At 37.2% G+C, this 19,737-nt stretch overlaps 3 protein-coding genes across 3 annotated transcripts in view; 2 read left to right on the plus strand and 1 right to left on the minus strand.

Annotated features, from left to right (window-relative positions):
• LOC134679425 (uncharacterized) overlaps positions 1–19,737 on the plus strand; it is a 105,742-nt gene that overhangs the window by 77,419 nt on the left and 8,586 nt on the right. The window lies entirely within an intron of this gene.
• Positions 1–19,737, plus strand: part of LOC134679420 (serine/threonine-protein phosphatase 2A regulatory subunit B'' subunit beta-like) — an 82,852-nt gene that overhangs the window by 32,538 nt on the left and 30,577 nt on the right. The window lies entirely within an intron of this gene.
• On the minus strand, positions 5,071–7,063 carry LOC134679422 (uncharacterized). Its single transcript, XM_063538323.1, has 2 exons — positions 6,984–7,063; positions 5,071–6,399 (listed from the first exon to the last, which is right to left on the minus strand). Exons 1-2 carry the CDS (start codon positions 7,029–7,031, stop codon positions 5,089–5,091), a joined length of 1,359 nt encoding a protein of 452 aa, XP_063394393.1. The 5' UTR covers positions 7,032–7,063; the 3' UTR covers positions 5,071–5,088.

Consider the following 19,737-nt stretch of genomic DNA (forward strand, 5'->3'; position numbering starts at 1 on the left):
AGACAGACGATTAAACCTGTTAAAACGACATTTGACTTTGATCATTATTCTTTCACTGATAAGTGTTAACTGGTTAAATATTAATATTAACGCCATCTACTTGAGAATAGGCCGAAGGTATGGCGCCTTCGCTGGAAAAAATTGCACCATACCTTTGGCCTATAGTCACTTAGTATGTAGCCAAGAGACTGGAAATATCCTCTATCTCTATATATAAATGTTCAAAAATAATTAACTAGGAATATTAAAAAATAAGATAAATACATCAATTTGAATAACAGTATATATATTATTTTTCACCACACCAGCTCGGAAAGGCTTACTTTGCAATTCAAAAACTGATAGCAAACTTGCATTGGAGAATTGCATTGGAGATACCATAAATGAATTCAGCACCCCCGATTTATACGAAAACTAGCTGTTGCCCGCGACTTCGTCCGCGTGGAATCTTATCTTCAACATTTTACATCTTTAGTACTTATCATTTTCATATCCAAGCAATGTTGAAATTAAGTACTTTTCTTTTTTAGCAAGTTGTATGAAGTTTTAAGTCAAGTGGATTTTGATGTTGGTTGCTGAAATTACTTTTCTTGTATTCTCATAATAGGTACCTATGCCCTTAAACAAAGATTCAAGTTCCGCACTCACAAAATATCTGATCTCCATACAAACTTTCAACCCCTTTCTCACCACCTTGGGGGATGATTTTCAAAAATGCTTGAATTAGTTTTCATGTTTTTTTTTATTTTAATACCTTGTTTGCATAAAGTTCAAGTTCCTAGCTTAAAATTAAATTTACACCCCAAGACGAACTTTTATCCCCTTTTTAACCCCCTTAGGGGTTGAATTTCCAAAAACGTTGCAATTACTTTTTTTTGTAATCGGCTATTATGTCTTTCTAAGAAGTTTCAAAGCATTTGTAATCGATTCAAACTTTGAACCCCATTTTAACCCTGTTAGGAGATGAATTTTACAAATCGCTGAAATCACTTTTATTGTCTTCTAATATTATCCCCAAATACAAAGATTCAAATCCCACGCTCGAAAAAAATTATGATATCCATACAAACTTTTAACCTCGTTTTCACCACCATAGGGGATGAATTTTCAAAAACGCTGATATTAGTTTTCTTGTATTTTAATTTAATACCTTTCTATAAAGTTTCAAGTTCCTTGCTTAAAATAAAATTTGCACGCGCAGACGAACTTTCATCCCCTTTTTAACTCCCTTAGGGGTTGAAATTCCAAAAACGTTGTAATTGTTTTTTTTGTAATCGGCTATTATGCCTTTCTAAGAAGTTTCAAAACCATTTGTAATGGATTCAAATTTTCAACCCCTTTTTAACCCTGTTAGGGGATGAATTTTACAAAACGCTGAAATTACTTTTCCTGTCTTGTCATAATATCCCTAAATACAAAGATTCAAGTCCCACACTCGAAAAAATGTTTGGTATCCATACAAACTTTCAATCCCTTTTTCACGATCTTAGGGGATGAATGTTCAAAAACGCTGAAATTAGTTTTCTTGTATTTTAATAATGTATCTTTTAAAGAAGTTTCAAATTCCTAGCTCAAAAGAAAACTTTAACCCCATACAAACTTTCATCCCCTTTTTAACCCTGTTAGGGGTTGAATTTTACAAAACGCTGATATTACTTTTATTGTCTTCTAATAATATCTCCAAATGCAAAGATTCAAGTCCTGCGCTCGAAAAATTTTTTGATATCCATACAAACTTTCAACCCCTTTTTCACCACCTTGGGGGATGAATTTTCTAAAACGCTGAAAATAATTTTCTTGTATTTGAATTTGATACTTTTTTACAAAGTTTCAAGTTCCTAGCTTAAAATAAAATTTGCACCCGAAGACGAACTTTCATCCCCTTTTTAACCCCCTTAGGAGTTGAATTTCCAAAAATGTTGCAATCACTTTTTTTGTAATCGGCTATTATGCCTTTCTACGAAGTTTCAAAGCATTTGTAATGGATTAAAATTTTCAACCCCTTTTTAACCCTGTTAGGGGATGAATTTTACAAAACGCTGAAATTACTTTTCCTGTCTTCTAATAATATCCCTAAATACAAAGATTCAAGTCCACCGCTTGAAATTTTTTTTGATATCCATACAAACTTTCAACCCCTTTTTCACCACCTTAGGGGATGAATTTTCAAAAACGCTGAAAGTAGTTTTCTTGTATTTTAATAATATATCTTTTTACGAAGTTTCAAATTCCTAGCTTAAAAGAAAACTTTAACCCCATACAAACTTTCATCCTTTTTTTAACCCCCTTAGGGGTTGAATTTCTCAAAATCGCTTCTTATCTCTTGTACACTTTATAAATGCAATCTGGTGTGCAAATTTCAACTTTCTGGCTTTTGTAGTTTCGGCTCTGCGTTGATGAATCAGTCAGTCAGTCAGTCAGTCAGTCAGGACACTTGCATTTATATATAACGAGGAGTAGATAAATTAATGGTAATCCATGAACGGCACAGCTAAAACGATAGAATTCATAAAATATTAATTGTAGGAATGCAGCGAGGTTGACTGCGACACTTTTCCAATTCCAATCTGACTGACGGTTCCACTCAGGATGTCATCTCATTTCGGGCTGTCCTCAGAATCAGCCAGGAACCAATCCATTAAAGAAGCTGTTCGGGTCATTCAAATAAAACTCACTGTATCGCAGTCAAACACACTCAAGCATAAACTATTTCAATACTTGACATTCCATCAAACGCAGCCGTCATACATTCATTATGACGGTCTGCGACACGGCCATTCTGACCTTTCACACGTCCTCGTGGGAAGAGTACTATCCAAGTCTAAACTCCACAGGAATAACAAGTCCACTCGGCTATCCTGACCACAATCATAAGTGCAAACAGACTTTACATACGTTTGCTCGATCAAGTTCATTCGAATTTTATTTATGAATATAATAATTTCAAAGCCGAAACAAGTTCAAGTGCAAGTTCGCAATAACCTTATTTGCTTAGGGCTTTATTATACCAAACATGGCGATAGATAGATGATACCAAACATGGCCTAACATCTTCACTGATGAAGATATCAAGATAAAATTAAAATCCCTAAATAAACTTTCAAGAGCGGGTATCTCAAAAACTATTCAAGATATCGAAAAACTTGACTGGATAAAACTTGTGACTAATTTTATCAGCTTTAGGTTTGTCTTAGTAGTCATGTCGCTAAGACGCAAAGTTTCCAAGATATCAATGAAAAACCGAAAAATTCGACCTTCTTACCCCCCTCTAGCCCCCCAGCACCGGGCCTACAGCCGGGGACTTTTGATATGTTCACCTCCTAACCTATTTGTACGGGACAGCCCGTGGAATGCTCCATTTTATTCACATGTGAGGCAAAGTAATCAATGCGAATTTTGAGTTGTTTTCTTATGTTTGTTGGTAGAATTTACTATTAAAATGATGATTTTGGGTAATAAATATTTAATAACATTCATTTGGATTTGATTTGTTTTGAATTTGTTTGATATTTTATTTTACATTTAATATTTGCTTCGGGTTGGTGTGGTGAAAAATTTTGTGTTTCACTCGGGGGCAAATTTTGTTTAACCCTCGTGCTTTGAAACTCTCGCAACGCTCAAGATTCCATTTTTCGAACCACTCGCTACGCTCGTGGTTCAATTTTGGAATCTTTCGCTTGGTCGGGTATCAATATTAGCACGATCGGTTAAACAACAACTTTGCCCCCGAGTGAAACAGATAACTATTAGTAGTCTACTGTAACAGAAAGTTATACCTACTGTTATTCAACTTGATGTACTTTTCTTATTTTATGAACGGTGGTTCACATTTCCCCCTTTCCTTTTTAGGGGGCAGCCAAAAGTTAATCTTATTGCTAGGGCATTAATAGATTAACTAAGTATGATCTAAGGAACCATCGTAACTAACGGCATTGCCTGGGACAAAAGCGCAATTTTTATGATCAACAAATGACAAATTAATTAATCGTTATCAAAAAAATATTACATATGGTGAAGTATGTATTATGTAAGTATCGGCGGGTTGCGCGGACTCCAGGGCGGCGTTATTCGACCCGCTCCGAGCACGTATGTACAGTCGCCATCAGATATATCGGAGCAGCCAAGGTGTTCACAAATATCTGAACACGCCTCTATTGTCAAGGCATTAGAGTGCGCGTTCAGATATTGTGAACACCTTGGCCGCTCCGATATATCGGATGGCGACTGTACTGCCGGCCGCTGCATAACAACATTAACAAAACATGTGAAACTCTTAGCCCACGATCGACATTGCAGAAACCGATTATGGATAAAAGGGACATTAGTTACTAAAAATATATTTCTCAAAAAATTACTAATTAAGCTATTACGGTACCTACATGTGGTGCTAAAACCGCCCTAGTGTAGTAACTAGCACTATACGAGTACGTGTGTATGTAAATTTAAAGGGCCATATGCACTGTAAACGTTGTACATACACGTGCGAATAGGTAATCTGTCACATTTATGTTTTTGGTGGGAGAACAATTTTAACTATCTTCTCATATGTATTAAGTCGGTACTTACGTATGAAGTCCATACTCGTACATACAACAACACTCATGCATACTCGAATGTTACAGCAAAAACGTTTCTTTTGTGGTTGAATCCAAATAAATCTATCAGTAGGTAAAATGGGCGGAACATGTCCGACGCAGGCACCCTGTATGATGGTTTTGGCCCAGTTACTAAGTGGGACTCATCCCTCACGGAACATCATCGATGGTGCAGGCCGGGGTTCAGGCACACCGAAAAGGAGATGACGGCCATGCGGCGGATGGTGGTGAAGAATTACTACTGGACGCATTTATCCTGATTGGCGGGAAAGTACAAACATCAGAGTTGAGTGGAGGAAAGGGGGATAGGCCTTTGCCCAGCAGTGAGACACTAAAATAACTAGGCTAATTAAAAATAAGGAGGTAAAAGGCTAATAGATAATTAGGTAAGTATATGAGTACTTGAGGACAGAAAATCAGATATCCATATAAAACATATTATTTATAATGTTAGTATAAAATACATTTATAATAAAATACAAATTATTTCTAATCAGTCTTCGTCATCATATTCTTCGTCAGTGTAATCCGAAGTTTCATCGCTGTAATCTTCTTCTTCCAGAGTATCATCGAAAGGCTTTTTTATTCTCTTATTTTGTTCAAGGCGATGATAGTGATTTACATCAGGCCGACCAAAATTGACCTCGAATTTGTCGAATCTTTTTTTGAATCCAGGTTTATATCTGCTGTACGTATGAGATAATTCGTTTTCATTTTTACATTCGCAACAATTATTATTTTTTTCTGTTAGAAGTTGTACGAGAAGAGGTAGCAAAGTTTTGACGGCATTTTGTTTACTAGGTTTTCGGCTTTCGGTTATATATCGAATATTTGTGGGCGATGAATATTCTTGCTTGACAGGATTCTGTGATAAAATATGTGTCAGCAAGAGACCCAAATTTGGATGTTGAACGATATTAGCTATTGGGTTTTGAATTGGTGCATTTGATACTGTCCTCTGTATTGGTATAGCACTATGTATTGGGATAGTATTTTCTATCGGTATTGTGTTCTGTATTGGGAGTGTACTCTGCATTGGGACTGCTCTTTGCATTGGTACTGTATTCTGCATCGGCATTGTATTTTGTATTGGTATTGTACTCTGTGTTGGTACTTGAGGCGATACGGGCACAGTGCTCTTTACGGGCCCTGTACCCTGTACTGCAGCTGAAGCTGGAATGAACCGTAACCTCATGTTAGTTGGATTTTGTGCACTCGATGGCTGCAATTGACCGGAAGATAATATTTGTTGCTTCGGCGGAGGTGAAGGTTGGGGCGTGGCTGAGGAATGCGGCGGACAAGCATTAATAACATATGGAGATTGTGAAGACACGGCCCCGGAGCACCGTGGCGCAAAACTAATGAAAAGGGGTGACTTTGCCATAAACCCAACTTTATCATCTGTCTGTTGGCCGGCCACTTGACTTACAGCAGTGTACGATAGGTCATTGTTTGGCGAAGCACTGGTCAGGTACGCAGTGTCTTGGCTGAGAGTCCCAACTATTGAATCAGATGCATTTTCACTATTAATTATTGAAAATGTAGGCAACGGTCCATCATACGCCGGATTTCTCACAAACGTAATGCTCGTTATCGTGCCGCCGCCAGGATATATGGCGCTGGTGTTTAAATTGACTGGTTCTAAATCTTTGTCAGTCGTCACTTCTAAATTGTCTTCGGAGTCTGTCGTTTGATCCGAGTCGGTAAGATTTTGTTTCTGAGATTGTTGTTTTATGGCTGCCAACTTGTGCGACGCTACGGCTACCAAATTGTTTCCTTCGTTAATTTTCTGTCCATAATTTAACTGAAAATAAACAAAGACAGATTAATGGTAGGTATATTTATATATTTTTACATAAAATGCCACCGGCGTAGTCAGTTTTAGAGTCGCACCAAGTTAACTCTGCGTGGCATTTGCAATGACAAAGTGTGCTAATGTCACCATAAATGTCTTTATACCCTCTCTCTTACTATGTTCTATTCAAGTCGGTGCAAAGTTAGGTAAGTACTCGGACTTTAATATATTTCTGTGAACAAATTATAATACACGAAAGTTCAACTTCCATTTCGGCCAGCCGTATACGTCCGGAATGCCTAACTGCCTCTCAACACGAAAATAATAAATTAGATTTCTGTGTTACAAATACGAAATCTATACGTAAGGTAAACGTACTAGTGCTCGACATGCTAATGCCCAATAGATGACACCTTGCTGTCACTTCTATTGACAATGACTTAAGTTTCATGACATGTACTGGTACCGCGTCGAGCACCAGTACGTTTATCTTATGCCATATATAATGTCCTGAATTTCCTTGATATTCAGGAATGTATTCTGGACGTATACCGGTAAAATTGTTGCTGTGATCTTGTGAAGTCACGACCCACCTGAAGCTGCAGGGCGAGCAGCGCGGCTAGCAGGCGGAGCGGCGCCATGGCTGCGGACTGCCGGGTGCGCCCGCCGCTGATACTTTATATGCGCGTGCGTCGCTCACCTATCGCAGCCGCACATCTGACACAACCTCACATCATTCTTTATCATCTCCTCTGCTCTGATTCTATCTTTCCGTCACGTTTCAAAGCGACAAGGAATTAATGTAATAATTATGAAATCGCTCAATAATTAACATAATGCAAGAATCGTGTTGCAATATATTTACCAGCCCAATAACAGGTATCGAATTAATGTAGAAGAAAATAGTAATAACGAGTTTCCAGAAAAAGAAAGTGAAAAAAATGTTTTATTCATAACTGAGCCACCGTTAACATGCATCAATCTTTGAGTGTGTGTGTGTGTATTAAAACTTAAGGTGTACTACCTTCGATTAAAATTATATTAGTTCCTATAGGTGTCAGAAATAGTCTAATTTATAACCGCTTTCTTCACTAGTGCACCGCTTAACAGCTCTACCTAAGTAGGTATTAGGTACTGGCAATGGCTTAAAACCCTGTTTTTTTAGAAAATGTAGTAGGTTAAGTAGTTATTCTTTTTTTTTGTAATGAATGCACTTTAGTAGATAAATTTATGTTTGACCCTATGGTTGTCTGGAAGAGGAATGCCTTGAGGTATTAAATCCACAATTTTTACTTATTTTTACTGTGCAACACCTATCTAACAATGCAATAAATAAAACAAGGAAGCCCACAGGGTTTTTTACTATAAAAATGAACATGGGAGCTAGGATTAATATTTATTGATTGTCGTCTTCTTCGTCACAATCGCAAGTGTGGATGTTAATGACTCGTGTGGTCTGACTAGATGAGGAGGACGTGTCCCCTTTCCCCCCGCGCCACCGGTGGCCGACGCCACGCCTGCCCCGCTGCTAGCCTTGCTGCCGCTGGATCCGTAGTCAGATTCCTCTTCTCGGTCACAGTCGTAACCGGACATCTCGGATGCAATAATTGGATTACATGTCGGTATAGGTATAGGATAGGGTATTGGTATGTAGGTGTTCTCGGCGCGGCAGCAGTTGCAGCCCTGGTTCCTGGTGGCGAGGACTAGGATGGTCAGCAGTAGGCCGAGTTCGTCGTCATCGTCGCGCGCTCAGTCCGCCACCGGCACGCTCGCAAATGTCGGCGATACTGCAATCTGTCAACAAGTTAATTACGTAAAATCGTACTTTAATTTCCTCCATTAAATAACGTTACAACTACAAAGTAACCTTCGTATTAAATATCGTTGCCGCTACCATTGTGCAAATATGTACAGGTACTAATTTCATTTTAATGGTGATATTTTTACTCTACTACATTCTGTAAGTCTCATCTATGCATAATTAATTCATAGTAATAGTTAACTGTAGATTGATAAGCAATATAATGACATAAACAAGTGTGAATATGAGTTTTTATATTGCTTCTCGATTACACCAGTTTGATAATTTTTCTCTACTTATCTAATCACCTGAGGTGTGTACATATATCTGTAATGGTGATAGCTCTCTGTATTTGCTCTAATTACCAATTATAGAAAGGAAATATGTATGTATCTCTATGATTTTACTTTATCTTGAACACGCTTATGGGTCCAGCAAGAAATTTGCTTTGATGTCCACTTATTAAATGATATATATACATACTTATGAAAGACGCATAACTTAATTATATTAACTAAAATAGTTTTTAACCATAGTACTCGTAAAATTCTATTACATAAATCAATAATATTATACATTTAAGTCAAAAGAGACGAAAAACATTAAATGCATGTATTAATTAAAATGACTCAATGTTGCAGACTCTAAGCAGGATGCAGCATCAGAAATCAGAACTTAGAGCTTTCACAATGCTTAACGACATTACATTAGACTTTCCGGTCGGTGCTACATCTATTATCAAGTAGCAGTACTGATAATTCCGCTACTCGGTGCTAGATGTCGACTATGAAACCCATAGTCTTTTTGGTACCAAAACTGATGTATGGAGTGAGCACTCTTGTCTTACTATTTCTCTATGCCCACACTCCACCCTACAGCAAATATCTCCAGGTCCGACAGCTACCCGGGGTTGGGGAGGTTTCATTCTTTTCACCACACCAGCTCAGAAAGGCTTACTTTGAACTTCAAAAACCGATAACAAAGTTGCATTTTATTAACATGTGAGGCAAAGTAATCAAATGCAAATTTTGAGTTGATTTTTTATGTTTGCTGTGGTAGAATTGACTTTTGAGTGATGATTTTGGATGATAAATATTTAATAACATTCATTTGGATTTGATTTGGTTTGATATTTTACATTTAAGACCTATTTGCCACGGGTTGGTGTGGTGAAAAATTTTGTGTTTCACTCGGGGGCAAATTTTGTTTAACCCTCGTGCTTTGACACCCTCGCAACGCTCAAGATTCCATTTTCGAACCACTGGCTTCGCTCGTGGTTCTATGTTGGAATCCTTCGCCTGCTCGAGTATCATTATTAGCACGAGCGGTTAAACAACAACTTTGCCCGCTTCTAAAACAAATAACTATTATATAATTATCGAATAAATTGTTGTTAAAGAGTGCCCTATGAATAGAAATTAATTTAATTTAATATTTTAAAACATGAACAAAACATTGGAATATAAACGTTATTATTTTGAAAGTAAAACTCATTTTATACCTTGACTTTTAACAAGTATTTTACTTAGAACCTACTTGGTGCATATGAAACAGTCACGATTTATTTATTTTTATAAAATATAGTATATAACTCCCTTGGGAGTAAAATGGACTTTTGCTCCCGATGCACTGAAGTACATACCTACCTATAACGATTATTTACCTTAATTTTAGCTACCTACATATTCTTTATGTCCGAATTGTCACGAAAAATAATAAAGTAAGTAAGTACTTGTGTAAATCTATTAAATGCATACAATACTCGTAGTGCAGTTGTTGGAAACGTCAACTGTCGAGTGTCAACCAATAAGTTAATGTTTGGGGGGATATTTTGGGAGTCACGCCATTAATAACGGAAGCACATTTCCGAGAGGAAACACCGCCTTTTATGTCCCTTTATGAGTTCGGAGTAGGTAGGTATATACACAGAGAGCGCATGCAGTGATTGCAGTGAGACTAATTACTCGTCCTGTAAGTAAAATGTCGTTAAGGGAATGACACGTCATAAATCGGTATGTAGTCAGTGCAGAATAATGTACATATTATTATTTATTTACGAACGTGTTCATAATTTTAGTAATTTTACCTTATTCCTACTACACTTCTATGAACCGAAATTTTACTCAGAATCGGGCGCAAATGCCATTGTCATTGCAGTGTTTCGCTTTGCGTTATCGTTTCTAAATGTCATGGGTGTTCATTTAAAGGTAGTCTAGCATATCAGTAATCGGCGGGAAGCCTTGATGTCTGCTGTGGGATGAAACGGCCGAGGCCAGTTAATTCGGCACGGCTCGCGACTAGGCCGGCTGTCTCGCGACAATCGGCTCAGACAGAGCCTGAGCCACATAATAGATATAGCACTACGACGAGTAACACTTAACACTACGCTAACCACTATAGTGTTTGAGAGGGTTTGTTCCGGCTTACTTGTAGATACGTCGCTGACTGCGTCACTACGTCATTTACAACTGCCCATATTTCCTAAAGAAACGTTAGATTCGCTTAGAACCAAATTTTAAGAATTGATCCAAACATGAACCAATTCAATTATTATTACGAAAGAGACTTGCATCTCTCCCAAGCCGGAATGTAGCCCAAGACGATTACTACAAAATATCAAATATAAATGATTTTTAGGTAGGTACGTAGGTACATAAGTTCCAACAAACTCATTGAAACCAATTTACCTTTAGACGACTATTTATTTACCGCCACTACCAGCGCTCCATATGTATATTCGTACTTATACGGTTTAATACCGCGGTTACAATTATGCGTAGCACCTACTAATCCAGCTGGGTAAATACAATAAATGTACCGAGTCTGAAAGTTAAATGGCAGAGTAGATACAATTCGAACTTCGTAACGTCCCAGGCACCAAGCGGTGAGGAAACACGAGCAGCACATAACGTTGAGTAAGTCCTGACTATCTGTAATCTCATCTAATTGCTCAATGGGCGGCAACAGTGATAAGCGCACGTGTTGATAAAGGCCGTTGGCCGCGACGCCGTTGCGCGCTACCTGCCTGGTACACCACGCCAGTACTTTGACTCCAATCATGACGATGGTAAACTGTTCTGAAGGATAGAAGCGTAGGTATATCATACATATTAAGCCGGATTATTAAAGTTGACGGAGGTAGCTGTAGTGTGAAACTATTCCGGGAACATGAGAGACAACATCAACGTTTCCAAATCTGCTAACCAACTACCTACCATTAACGGATTTATTTCTCTCGATTGTAAAATGTTGGATTATTAATTACTCGGCCTCACACTGCTGGATTGCAGAAATAAATATCAAAGAACCATCTAATTTTTCATCTCGCGTTTATGGGGCAATATGGTCGATCATAAATATGTATTTCCAAGAACTAGATATGTATGGAACAACAGTTTATTCTATTGTTTTACATTGTGCACTTGTATAAACTTTGGAATCCGTATACTGAGAATATTTATACTGTATTTGTAGCGTAGCGCTACGTTATCGGTCGTGCAGAGTCAACTCAACAAGTTAAATGTATCTCCAAATTTTGTAATTAAGTATAAAATGTATATACAGTGTGGAAAAATAAAACGGGCCCTGGAGGGAAACTACCTTAAATACTTAAGTTGGCTCATTTTACCTACTTAAAGGAGACCTTCCTTTATTTTTAATTTTTTTTTAAAGAAACAAACACATTTAAAGATTTTTCTCATTTTTCTTCAATTTGGCTTGTCTAAATAAATCTTGAGTACAAAATATTAGATTTTATGGATATTCGTACGATATACGAGTGTAAGAGCTAATGTTTTTTGAAGTGTCGTTAACATTAACTGTATCGTGTAGTAGAATAAATTTGCGAGTGTTTATTTTTTGGAATTTTTAGTCGGTGCTAGTCCCGGGCGAGGCAAGCGAGTTTTAAAATGCATGCAGTTTTGTTTCTTTTTAAAAATAAAGGAATGTCTGCTTTAAGCAAGATGAGCCAACTTAAGGATTTAAGATAGTTTCCCTCCAGGGCCCGACTTATTTTTCCACACTGTATACATGTGAAAGAAGAAAGAAGTTTTTAGGCAAAATAAATACCAACAAGGCAGAAATTTAAAGTTTTCAATAGTTGTATAATACCAGTATTAACTTACGGTTGCCAAACCTGGGGACTTACAAAAAAGAAGCACCAAAAACTTAATGTGTGTCAAAATCATATCGAAAGAAGCATACTTAATATAAAACTTAGAGACAGAGTCAAACTGTCCATAATCAAGGCAAAATAAAAAACAATAACTAAAATAATAAAAAGAATAATAATGGCGCTGTACAGGCCATATGATGAGAGAAACCCTAGATAAGTGGACAAAGGACCTTGTAGAGTGGTGCCCAAGATATAATAAAAGAAAGAGTGGTCCACAAAAGTTTAGATGGTCGAATGATCTAAAAAGAATAGGAGGTAAATGGATGCAAACAGCAAAAGATAGAATCAAATGGAAAGCTATGAAGGAGGCCTACGTCAAAGGACGAGTTTAAGTTAAAGTTATGAAACCGAATCAATATATACTATGTACCAACTGACTTCAACAATAAAGGCTAATTAGTAATTACAATTACAATACATGTGTATTGATTGAACCATGTCCTTCCGCTGCACGTTGGTGAAAGATATAATTGTTTAAGGCGAGGTAACCTCTTAGAAACGTAATTTTAATGCCATTTTATTAAGAAACGGCAAAGATTAAACACGTGAAAAAAATATATGTTGTTTTTGAGACCTTTATGTATTTTATTTATGTAATTCACATATATTTTCACGCACAAAAGCACGATATCTTACCTGATAATTACGAGTATGTAGGTACCTAATAAAGCTCTGAGCTAAATTACATCGTTAAACTATCAGTGGTTTGGCAGTTGAGGTCATCGAATTGAAGCAGCAATAGGTAAAACGCGTATTTCAGTGTTTGTTTTTTGTGCAGCAGGGGACAACGGGTAAGATGGTGACATTTTATTTTTTATTTTATTTTATTCGGGATGCTTACTGCCTAATATACATAGGTTAATAGACTTATCTTCTATATGCAAATTACAAGCTTCCACATATATAATGCTAAATAACATAAATATAAAGGTCTCAAATTAGCAGAATATTACACTATATAGGGATATTCCTGATAAACTATGAACGCAAACTTAAGTCAGGTAACGTTAACTAAGTATCTATTGAAAATAATATTTTTAACATTATTAATCTTGCTGTGAAACAAATGTACATCGGGCATATCATTAAGTTCATTAAATAACCTAATTGTACGAGGGAAGAAACATTTTTTACGAATGTTATTGCGAGAAAGAGGGATGCGAAGCAAGGGTCTTCTGCGCAGTTGCGAGACAGGTATATAAAATTGTACTTTGCTCACAAGATCCGGGGAGTCGACTATCCCTCCCTCCCTCCCTTGGGCAATTTTCATTAATAAACTTACGTCATTTGCCAATCGTCTCTCAAGTAAAGGGACAAGATGGAATTTTTTGCATGACATAGAATAGTTGTCCATAGATAGCTTAAATTTAAAGGAGAGGAATCTAACAAACTTCTTCTGAATTTTTTCAATATTTTCTGCATACATCTTATAGAACGGGTTCCATATTTGAGAAGCATATTCGAGTTGAGATCTTACATAGGCACAGTATATGATTTTAATTGATTTCATTTTTTTAAAGTCATTAGCAGAACGAATCAGAAAGCCAAGAGCTTTATAAGCTTTGTCAGTAATACTTTCTACATGCTCATTACATTAAATTACATCAATTAAATTAAAAACAATTATTTTACCTAAACCCTTTTACCTAAACATTCATGTAGACCAGGACATGTTAAATGTTCAAAAAAAAACTGGTTTAATCTTCTGTCGAAACACACACATACATAATTTACTTTTTCAATCCGGCTCTATATACACTCTATTTATTCTCTGTGGTAACAGTCACGACACGACTAATCCCATTCCTCAAAACCCACTCAAATCTGTCCATCGCCCTTATTCCAATAAGAAAGAAAATGTAAACGGAACGTTGATTAATATCGGGTTGAGACTAGCCTTTATACGTGACGTTCTCCGGCAAAAGGTACCTTATGGCGGCTGGCGCTTACGTCGCATAGCGCCGCAATGATATTGGAGCGGCGTTAATAATAGTGTAAGCGCCAACCGCCATAAGGTACCTTTACCCATGGTACGTCACATATTATAGCGAGCGGGTCGACGGGGCGACTTTCCCGTCGGAGGGCGGACGACACTCTCCACTACCATCCTCCCTCACCCCTCGTGAGTCAAACAAAGAAAAGTCTGCAGCAGATTTGATAGCCCACGCAGTGCAAGTGAGATTTTGCATAACGTCAAACTTCTATGAAATTATGACGTCTAAATAACACTTGCACTGCGTGGGCTTTCGAATCCGCTGCAGACTTTTTTGGTCCGAGTCTACACTCTTTACGACGATGCTTCAATTTTGTTACTCTATGTTATACTCTACGTTGTCAATATACCTAGAACATGCAGAACGGCGCGCGGTGGCGCAATTGCCTTGTGTTTTTAAATGCCATGAAGTTAAATGCCATAATTTAATCTTGTTCATTTTTGGAACATTGTGCAAGCAGGGGCAGTAGGTCTTCCACCAGTTCCACCTTCACGGGCCACTAAGCCCACTGGCATATTTTTACCGAGTTCAAAGGAGATTTTTCCTACTGTCTTACCTAACATCTTACGTGAACAAAATAATTACCCTGTAATAAATGACTAAAAACTCGTGCTAAGAACAAATGAAATATATTTGCCCACACGTAACAGATAAGTACATACTTCAAACAAATGAGTTCTTCAATTCACTGTGTGACGAATTTGCCTTATTTTGTACAAAGACCTTGAGTATATGTACTCGTACTTACCTGAAGATGATCGTACGAATAAGTAGGTGTCTTTTTATTACCTAACTACGTCAGATCATGGTGTAGGTACCGGGGGCTCCAACATCACTAGCTACTCTGCAATATTATAATATGTTACTGTATCTTAGGGTTCCACGTATCGAAATTTCTTTGTACAATGTCATTGCGTTTCTCATCACATTAAGCAAAATGTGAGAGGCAATACACATTGGACACATGGAATACCACCCTTAGCAACAAGCGCAAAAGATATGTAGGTAGGTATATTTAGACGAATATTCACAATAATTATAATAGCGATGAATTTAGGTAGATGACTCTACCCTATCTTCATTACTACTTATGGGCTACATAAATGAAATCCCTTTAACTTGTCATTTGCGTTATTTTATGATTTCTCCTTCCTGAGACAAAGTTTAAAAAATTCAAGTAAAGGTGGCGAAAAATCATGTGGATTTTTTTCGTAACAAGGAGATTTATGCGATAATATCGCACTAATACATATGTGGTTTAAGTAAGATTCGCAGATACCTGTAGTAGGTATGTACCTAGCAGACACCTGCTGTGGACATTATGCACCGTCATCACAAGCAATCAGTGTGTCGTCGCCTGTTAGGACGGCACCGGGCCGGGGCGCCGGGGCGCAATGTCCGCCGGCCATTCCCGTTTCCCAATTTGGTGTGGTGCGGTGTACGGGCGACTATTTATACCACGTGGTAAGGCGAAGTCGACGCATGCGCCGCCTCCCTGCGCCTCCTCTATCCCGCTCTATATAAATATAGAACACGGGAATCCATCGCGAATCGTGTTTACCTACCACGAGCCCAAACTATTATTGATGAGCACATTGCATGAATCAATTGATCAAAACGCGGACTATCCCCGTCTTGGCAGATATTTTTAACGTAATTAAGGAAACATTTAACACACATTAACTTTTCAATGTGAGCAAGCTACATATGTCTCAGTATTCAACGCTAATTAATAAGAAAATTAAACTTACGTATGTACGTCTCCACGTCCGCGGCATCTCTAGCTGCCACTATGAAAGGCGTTGACCGAAACACACACGAAACCGCGGGCACACCTTTGTATAGTTTTTGTACCCATATAGGGTATGTTAGTTTAGTAGATGGGGTGATTAGTTACTGTACGTCTATCTTATCTTGAATTACCATTTGTTATGCATATTCGGCTCGCATTTACGAGTAAAAGCTACATAATAATATTACAGTGTAAAAAGTAACAGTGGACCGATGCCTTTGAGCTTTGATGTTTGCGTAAATGCCGACACCGCACTAAAGCACAGTAAGGTTGTCACAAACTTTTACACAACTGCCCAAAAAACTGCACATTTCAAATAAGTAAGTATGTACATAGTACCGAACTACTAACAATGGCACATGCAGCTCAGGCGTGAGTCCCTCACACCCTACACGATTGCCCTGTCTAGTTTTAGTTTTATACATAGACTGTGATAATATACACGGTGTAACATGAGTAAACCGAATAATTTTAACAGCGTATTTCTGATCATATTTAGAGACAAAAATGTCATATAAACTTTTTTGAAATTCTAGGCGAATTCGGTTTCAGAGATATTATTAATTAAAAAAAGAACAAGTTTTTATTGTTACATGATGTAAAAGGCCTTTTTGATGGTGATGTTGCTGCTATGGGACGTAGTCTAAATATCCTTATTGATAGATGTCAAAAAGTGACAAGTAACACTTTGCAAGAATTAGGTTTACGAAAAAAAATTTAAAAATCAATTTTAAGTGACAAGTTTACCAATAACATTTATTTTTTATGTACAAATATATTCAAAAAATTGAAAAAACAACAAAAGAAAAAAAATTTTTTTTGGCGAAATTGACCTAAATTCATATTACATTTATTACTTCTTTTGACCTCAGAAATGCGTGGTTAAAATTATTCGGTTTCCTCATGTTACACCGTGTATAAGGGTCACTGGTGATTAATCAGGTGATCTTAGAGGATGGGATATACATATATCGGACCTCGAACATTGTTAACTTACTTACTGCTGGCAATGTTGTTAAAAATGTTAAAATGACTACCTACTAACTTAACTTACAATATCTGAGAGACCAAGCTTTGCTCGGAACTCAAAACAAAAAAACTCAAAAATGCGCGTTTCCCCAGAGATACGACCTAGCTAGGTCGATTTATCGCCTCCCGAAAACCCCCATATAGCAAATTTAATCCAAATCGTTAGAGCCGTTTCCGAGATCCCCGAAATATATATAAATATACAAGAATTGCTCGTTTAAAGGTATTAGATAGATAGATATAGTTCCACCATAGAAAAAGCATTAACTCCTTAGTCCGTATTATGACCAAAGTACTTAGAGAGAAAACAATAATAACCTTTCGAGTTGGCAGATTATGCGCCCACACAGCCAATTAAAAAGGTACGCGGAGGCGCAGTCAGAATTTAGATACTTACCTAAGCAGTTATACCTAATTATACCAATATTCCATAATATATATATTGTTATGTCAAAGTTTAGAGTAAACTGCAAATAATAATAAGCGTAGTTAAACTAGTTATGGACATATGTACAATTTTATCCATCTTGTTAATTAGAAAATTAACAATATAAATAGGGTAGTTGACATTATTTTATGAATGGCATCAGTCGATCGGGTTTGTTTTGAGGATCAAATGTCTATATGAGACCCATTGCCTTAAAGCAATACAAAAGTCATAACTTATAGTCAAATTCGGGGCTATAACTGCGAAAATCGAAGTTCGCAAATTGCGGGGATTTTTTTCTGTCACTCTAATTAAGCCTTCGTTGGAGTAAAAGAGAAAGATCCCCGCAATTTGCGAATTTCGGTTTTCGCGGTAGCCGCTCTGACAATCGTACTTTACTAACGAAACACTCCTAAACTCCTTACTAAATGGCAATACATCGTAACGTCACCATGTAACAGAAAAGCCGTTTCGATGTATTGTATGGAAAACAAGCAGATTTTGTCGGTGAAATATTGCGTTTATTTATATATAGGTATAGTTAATGACAATATTTTTTATTTTATTATATAAGGAATAGACAATGTAAGTACTATATCAATTCACCTGTATATTTCCAAAAATATGAGAAGGATTCCCATACAAGATTGTCATTCCCAGGAACTTTCGGATACGATGTAGATACTTAAGTACTTATACCCTTATGTAGGTATATGAAATCTTTATAGGTATAGTAAAAATGTACCCTGTCTTCGTTCGATAGGAATAAGATTTGAATTACATAAGTAGGTACTTAAGGGAAATTCTCCAAATGTTCTCTTTCTTCGTCTTGTTTTAGTGAGTTAAATATTTAGTTCTAATAAGTCTCCACTTTATGACTTAGTTCTACCAGCTTTGCTCTGCCTATTCCGATCACTGGTTACCTCTAATAAAACAAATATTAAGGACAAGTAAAATAACGTACAGGTTTTGTGTCATATTGTTTCTAGTATTCTGACTGTTGCCAAAAAATGTTAACATATCAAGATATAAATAATAGATATCACTAAGCGTTTGTTAACGTACTGTCAGGTACTCGTAAGCGTTTGAAAACAGCACACATTCCAATTATAATACCACGGACACCACCATAAACCATTTTTCAAGAATATTAGCCGTACTCTGGAAATACCAATATTGGCAACTACACATCACGAGTTATTAAACATACTCCTCTGTCTCACACACATCCTGGTTGCTTCCTCAGCCTGTAGCTGCTGCTCCAGTGGCCAGACTTCGAAGCAGCAGCCCATCCTATAAGTAAACAAACACTCTACTCAGTATCAAAACATTCGAGGAATTATTCTTTGGGTAGCCATAATTATTTTACAACCTACTTATAGATAGTTCGTTGAACCGAATGATTAAAAGTTATCAACTAACGAGGTACACGTGGCCGTTTCAGAAATAGAGCGCTCGTTGTGACGTACAGTCCTAAATTTGTGGGCCAAGGAGAGTCCAGAAACAAAATGACCACCGTTGCCAATACGGTGACTCGATGTAGCTACGTGCGAATTACGGACTGAGCCAATCGGAATGCAATTACAGACTATCGGCCGCGTCTTGTCCACGCGTACGAGTGCTTGCCTTTATCGGTCTGGTACAAATCGCATTCCAAGAAACCCTATTAAGGATTGCACGAAAAAATATACCGGCTGTTTCCTGTAGCAAATAATTAAAACATTATATTGTACTCCTCAGACGATATAAGTCAGCGGTTCTCAAACCTTTTTGGTGACGGACGGAACCCTTTTGGCAAGCGAAATATTTGACGGAGCCCCAAATTAAAAATTTTCGTTCATCACGGTGGACCAGATATACCTATAGAAGAGCTGTTTTTTTTCTTATTATTACAAATATTTTCGCGGAGCCCCAACAGAGGCTAGGCCTAGGGTTCCGCGGAACACACTTTGAGAATGGCTGATATAAGTTATGATTAACAACTTAAAAAAATGATGAAATGTGTAGATTTTCACTTTTTCATACAAATTAAATATTATTTTCAATGTATGCTCAGTGTTATTGACGTTGCCTGTCACGCTTTACCATAACAAAATGTGCATCAGGTACCTACCTACATTGCGTCTTAGA

The sequence above is a fragment of the Cydia fagiglandana genome, chromosome Z (genome assembly GCF_963556715.1).
Source record: "Cydia fagiglandana chromosome Z, ilCydFagi1.1, whole genome shotgun sequence".
In the NCBI taxonomy this organism is placed as follows: Eukaryota; Metazoa; Arthropoda; class Insecta; order Lepidoptera; family Tortricidae; genus Cydia; species Cydia fagiglandana.

Excerpts from the sequence above, each read along its gene's own strand:
- LOC134679422 (XM_063538323.1), bottom strand. The coding sequence starts at position 7,031 with ATGGCGCCGCTCCGCCTGCTAGCCGCGCTGCTCGCCCTGCAGCTTCAG. Across the intron at positions 6,400-6,983 it reads TGCTCGCCCTGCAGCTTCAG|TTAAATTATGGACAGAAAAT; the intron begins GTGGGTCGTGAC and ends GTTTATTTTCAG.